The sequence below is a fragment of the Podarcis filfolensis genome (genome assembly GCF_964270895.1).
Source record: "Podarcis filfolensis genome assembly, chromosome: 12".
Classification (NCBI taxonomy): domain Eukaryota; kingdom Metazoa; phylum Chordata; class Lepidosauria; order Squamata; family Lacertidae; genus Podarcis; species Podarcis filfolensis.
In genome coordinates, this window is record NC_139614.1 from 37,636,480 (window position 1) to 37,642,761 (window position 6,282).

Genomic DNA, 6,282 nt, shown 5'->3' on the forward strand with positions numbered 1-6,282 from the left:
TGCTCCCTCATCTTCATACTCATAACAACATAAAGAAGAGCCTGCTGGATCAGGCCCAAGGCCCATCTAGTCTAGCACTCTGTTCTCACAATGGCTAATCAGATGTCCTCTCCCCACCTGCAACTTCCAGCAACTGGTATTTAGGAGTGTGCTTCCTTGACTGTCTAGACAGCACCCTAAAAAAGCAGAGACATCACCTTGCCAACAAAGGTCCGTATAGTTAAAGCTATGGTTTTCCCAGTAGTGATGTATGGAAGTGAGAGCTGGACCATAAAGAAGGCTGATCGCCGAAGAATTGATGCTTTTGAATTATGGTGCTGGAGGAGACTCTTGAGAGTCCCATGGACTGCAAGAAGATCAAACCTCTCCATTCTTAAGGAAATCAGCCCTGAGTGCTCACTGGAAGGACAGATCCTGAAGCTGAGGCTCCAATACTTCGGCCACCTCATGAGAAGAGAAGACTCCCTGGAAAAGACCCTGATGTTGGGAAAGATGGAGGGCACAAGGAGAAGGGGACGACAGAGGACGAGATGCCTGGGCAGTGTTCTTGAAGCTACCAGCATGAGTTTGACCAAACTGCGGGAGGCAGTGGAAGACAGGAGTGCCTGGCGTGCTCTGGTCCATGGGGTCACGAAAAGTCGGACACAACTAAATGACTAAACAACAACAATTCCTTGACTGTGGAACACAGCCGTTGTGGCTAGCAGCCATGAATGGCCCCACCCTCTGTGAATTCGTCCGATCCTCTTTTAAAGCCACCCAAGATGCTGGCCACCACTACCTCTTGTGGGAGAGAATTCCACAATTTAACTACATCCTGTGTGAAAAGGTATTTCTGTTTGTTTGTCCTGAATCTTGCAGACCTTGCCTCAAGGTCAGAGGGGAAAGCAGAGCTGATAACAGCATAGTCCAGCTGAGAGAGAGATGGGAACTTATTCCTGGTCCCAGGCTAGGAAGAGAGCGAGCTTTTAGGCTTCCTGTTACAATAAGCATTACAGCTTAAATTGGGGTGTCAATATTTTAGCGAGCAAGACATTAAATGGGCTGTTCCTACCTTGAGAGGAACTGAACATGTAGCTTTCATAAACGTCATACTCTCAGACCCTCACCTGTCCACAATGATCCCATGTGGTATGAGTACATACTCAAGATCTCCATAGTAGTGTTGTGGATATGTAAACAGTTCCAAACTATACCCAGGCCAATCATCTGAAATCTGTAAAAGAGATAAAACGTTCATTAGAAACTTAATTTTGTGTGCACTACAAATTGATTGCATCATCTGTGTTTAAACACCATTTGACAATCAGTTTAGCAGAAGCAGAGTCATGGAAACCTGAGCATGGCTTGATCCTTCAGCACAGAGGTGGGGAACTTGCAACCATCACCCTAATTTCATGTTGGGGGGGAAGCCCAGAAAGGGGGGGGAGACAAAAAAAGCTGAAACTAATGGAACCCCTATGCAAGTGATTAGGGATGCGGGTGGCACTGTGGTCTAAACCACTGAGCCTCTGGGGCTTGCCGATCAGAAAGTCAGCGGTTCAAATCCCCGTGACGGGGTGAGCTCCTGTTGCTCGGTCCCAGCTCCTGCCAACCCAGCAGTTCAAAAGCATCCCAAAAAGTGCAAGTAGATAAATAGGTACTGCTCCGGCGGGAAGGTAAATGGCATTTTCGTGCGCTGCTCTGGTTTCGGTGTTCTGTTGCGCCAGAAGCGGCTTAGTCATGCTGGCCACATGACCCAGAAAAACTGTCTGCGGAGTGGACAAACACCGACTCCCTCAGCCTGTAAAGCGAGATGAGCGCCGCAACCCCAGAGTCGTCTGCAACTGGACTTAACTGTCAGGGGTCCATTTACCCTTTTTCATGCAAGCAATTGATTCACATTTCTGGCAAGACTGATTTGCTGCTCTCCTGTTGGTTTGCTGGGCAAAGAGAACAAAGAAGATTTGAAGTGGGGGGTGGGCAAGGAGGGAAAGAGGAGAAAGGGGTGGTCTTACCCACCCCTGTCCCTCCTCCAAGCTACTGCCAGCATATTGCTGGGTTTGGGGGGGGGGAAGGTTCCTCAGCCTTGTTTTAATAGGAAGCCTTGTTTCTAAGAAATGATCTAAGTGGGTTAACCTAGAACAAAAGAGACAACAATAAATAGTGGCGTTTTGTGGCATTCTCAGGGCTAAACACATTTCTTACGGCTTAAGCTTTCGTGGACGACAGCCCTCTCCCATCAGATGCAGCCTGACTCACCTCTTGAAGTGGGCTGCAGCCCACAAAAAATTATGCTAAACAAACGTGTTTGGTCTTGACGGAGCCATAAAACTCTTTGTTGTTTCTGCTACCCCTCTTCTAAAAAAAACAAAAAACGAGAGTGAAAAGTTCTCTCTGGCTTCAAGTCCTAGCAAATTAGTCTTTGGGCATGCAGCGACAATCTATCTCTCTGCAGGAATCTACTTGGGTTGTGCTTGGAAGAGTGCCTTTGGCTCGCTCAAACATTCTTCTTCACCTCAGACAGAGAAGGTAGCGAGTGAACCAGAAGATCACATGGGGATCACATGGTGCTTCTTGGGGCCTTTTTAGTATTCTAGCAAGAGAACAGGGAAGACTACTTCTGGCCTCCAAGCATCAGTATGTGCTCTGTTCTGAATGCATTCTGAACTAGTGCTGGAACATCCAGCCTTGGCTGAGTTTCCCTTGGACAGCTTTCACAAGAGGATACTGGAATGGATCATTTCACGGTTCATCTGGGCAAAAGTTCAAAGTTAAAATGTCATTTTGTCCGTAACTGCATGACTGAGGAAAACAACCCTGCAAAAGTCTATGGGTTAGTCCCTTATTGCTCGTCCTCGTTTTAGAGTGAGCAAGTCAAAAATCTAGGCTAGTAACCTTCTGCAAGAGATTATTAGCATACAAGCGACGCAGCAACAAACTCAATTCATGTAGAAATTTGCATGGGAGTTCTGCATTCCTCTTCTCTGTGTCGTTTCAGTTTTAGAATATATGTGCTGCCGAAGAGAGCGCAGGATTTCTGCATCAAAAGTATGTGATGCTACACCCATAGAACAAGAACTTAGTAGGAAATGCTGCGACTTCATTAAGACTCTTTCCTTGTAGGAGAGCTTCTCCTTTCCACATGTTCCAAAGATCTCAGAAGCCCTTCTCACAGGAGAGCTTTTAGTGTGGCTGCCCATGTTCTGTGCAAGCAGCATTCTTGCCAAAATGTGACAGGCGTCCCAAATTCTGCCCTTTCCGGAAACAAGTGATTACATTTTTGTTCTGACAAGCCTTCCCAGCAGGATGAAAGGATCTTTGCCACAGGTGTCTATTTGGTCTTTTTGTATGTGTGTGTGTTTTACTTTGTGGCTATTTTCTATATTGTTTAAAACTGTTTTTATTGCATTTTGTACACTGCCTTGAGATGAGCATGGAAGGCAATGCATAAATAAAAGATTGACATTTGTCTGGTAAATCAAATGCAGTAAAAAAACATTACAGTGGTACCTCGGGTTAAGTACTTAATTCGTTCCGGAGGTCCATTCTTAACCTGAAACTGTTCTTAACCTGAAGTACCACTTTAGCTAATGGGGCCTCCTCTTGCTGCCGTGCCGCCGGAGCACGATTTCTGTTCTCATCCTGAAGCAAAGTTCTTAACCTGAGGTACTATTTCTGGGTTAGCAGAGTCTGTAACCTGTAGCATATGTAACCTGAAGCGTCTGTAACTCGAGGTACCACTGTATTCTTTTTCTGGAATGGTAACATATTTGCCATAACAGAGTTTTCTACAATGTGCCAAGACATGTGGAAAGGAGCAACATATCCTTGCACTCTAGGCAGCTCTTGTGGGGAAATACATCTCATTCCCCTAACACAAATCTTCCATTCTGTATCAAGTACCGTAAGATCTTTTCTTTATGTGCCCAAACCCCAGGACTCTCGGTCAATTTAAAGCAAGGGTAGCCAACATGGTGCCCTCCAGATGTTGCCAGGCTTCCCAAATCATGTCAGCTCCAGCCACCACAGTCTATGATGAGCTGCAGTCTAACATCTGGAAGGAACAACACTGGCTAGCCCTGGTTTAAGGAAATGAACAGAAATGTCATAAAACGCTGTGGGCATGTATATAATACTGCCAAAGCAGAGGTTTGCTTCCTCCTTCTGTGACCCAAACACTTCTGTCAATCTAAGACAAGGCAAACACAGGATACAGGGGTTCAAGGGAAGCCCTTCAGAGAAAGGCAGAGAAAGCACTTAAGAGCAGGCTTGCTGGATCAGAACAAAGGCCTATTTTTGTTTTCCTATAATAAGTGGTATCTATACCAGGTGCAGAACAAGGGCACAGTCCCTCACGTACATGCAACTCCTTTTTGTCTAGGTCTGCCAGGTGGGTGCTTGGGGTCAAGACTGTCTTAAGCTATTAATGACCAGTAAACTGGAAACATGAGTAACAGTAAAATCCTATGCATATGTGCCTGGGAGTAAGCAACATTGTCCAAAGTAACACTTTTACTTCACAGTAAACATGCCTAGGACTGGGCTTTACGATTTATTTATTCAGAAGACAGCTGTACTTATTCCCTGCACCCTGAAGAGTACATAGGAATAGAAAACAGTTCATGTTTGATAAGAATGCACACCTTAAGATCACTGTATCTTAACATTCTTTCAAGCACACCTGTTGTGAACCTGCTAATCTGGGAGGCTAAGCAATACCAAAACCTCCCCCCCCCCATGCCGTAATTATGGCTGCAGGTGAGGTAATACATTCTGATGGCTTCAATTAGGGATTGCTATGCACAAACATGAACATTTTCATATACAGCACCTAGTGAGGAAAATTAAGAATATTGTTGTGCTTTTCTCCCACAGAAGCTTTACTTGCTGTGTGCTAGGAGGACACGTTGCTGTTTTTTTGGGTGGTGGCTGGTGCACTGAATGGATTTCTACCCCAGTACAAAGCCAAGACTATTTAGATGAAATTACGAAGTTGCAGCTGCGGCATTTCACACTCTTAACGTGACAATTAATCTAGAGGGAACAACTCTCCTCTAACCAAAACACGTATCAGAACCCCCAACGAAATCGCATCCAAAATATTTGTGTGTGTGTGTGTGTGTGTGTGCTAGCAATAAGGCTGCTTTCCTACACATACTTACCAGTGGGAAATCCCAATGGAAAACAGTGGTAAACAACATGCATCATATTTCAATGTACCGGAATGCATACTCGCGCAGCCCAGTTCCTATCTATGCACGTTGACTCGGATGTAAACCCTAACTGGGTTCAAGGGGGGGGGGCGTATTCTCCCAGATAAGCGGGCTCAGCACAGCAGACAGGGAGCGAGCCCCATCGAGCGCAATGAATGACTAACCCGCTTGCAATTCAAATATTCTTTTTGGGGGGCGGGCGGGGAGCGTTTCATAACAGGAGCGGGGGGGGGGAACCGCCATAAAGGGCAGGGATTGGATAGATGAAAGGGAGGGAAAGGGGTTAGCTGACGGAAGCGGATGCTTTAGCTGCAGAAGGAAGGCAGCAAAGCTTAGGATGCGGGAGCAGAGGAGGGGGAGAAGGGATTTTTATTTTTATTTTTATTTTTTTGCATTTACCACGACCCCTCGGCCGCTGCTTCTCGGCGCCTCCGCTGCGTGGGTCTTGCTGTTTAGCCCGGCCATCTTCCGAAAGGAGGTTGGCGAGATCCTTGAGACGGAGGAGGAGGGGGAGGGAAAAGAGGCGGTGCCTCGCTCGGGAAAGAAAAGGAGCCGCCGGCCGCTGCCGCGAGAGGTTGAGCCTCCGCAGCCTCTGCTAGACGTGGCCGGCGCCGTCGTGGCTTCTGCAGAACTGCTCCCAAACATCCACACCCGCCCTTAGGGGGGTTTCTTCCAGCTGGCGCGGAGAGGGGATGATGCCTCTCAAACCACCTGCCTTTGGGCAGCGCTTGCTTTTACCTCGACGGACCAAAAGAGCTGCCTGTCCCCGGATTCAGCCCCGGAACCTTTTTTTCCCTAATGCCCGCGCTCGAGCCTGTTAAGGAGCCTCTCCGTCAAGGATATAGTGGCTCCCTCTCCGCTTAATAGCTGCTACATTAGGGTAAAATCTTCGCGTTAGGGTAGTAGGCTGAGAGAGGAGGGACTTCTCTGTGGGAGCGCAGCATTTGAACCTGGGTTTTAGAAGCCTAAAGCCTGGGAGACCGCTGCCTTGGTTCTAGGTTGAAAGGAAGAAAAGTGGGGTATAAATGTAAGGAAATTAGTACGTAATGACCTAGTTATGCCCATGTGACCCTCCAAACCCCTCTCA

General features: G+C 47.0%; 1 protein-coding gene across 2 annotated transcripts in view; it reads right to left on the bottom strand.

Moving 5' to 3' along the window:
* Positions 1-5,726, bottom strand: part of PRTFDC1 (phosphoribosyl transferase domain containing 1) — a 52,400-nt gene extending 46,674 nt beyond the window's left edge. Inside the window, exons 1-2 of one of the 2 annotated variants that reach the window (XM_083580024.1) lie at positions 5,595-5,718; positions 1,110-1,216 (exon numbers count right to left, since the gene is read on the bottom strand). In XM_083580024.1, the coding sequence (XP_083436150.1) occupies positions 1,110-1,216; positions 5,595-5,660 (173 nt within the window). In that variant the 5' untranslated portion in view covers positions 5,661-5,718. Of the gene's footprint in view, positions 1-1,109; positions 1,217-5,594 lie in introns of both variants that reach the window. The other variant, XM_083580023.1, reaches the window with a different exon arrangement.
* Between the last annotated feature and the right edge of the window lie 556 nt (positions 5,727-6,282).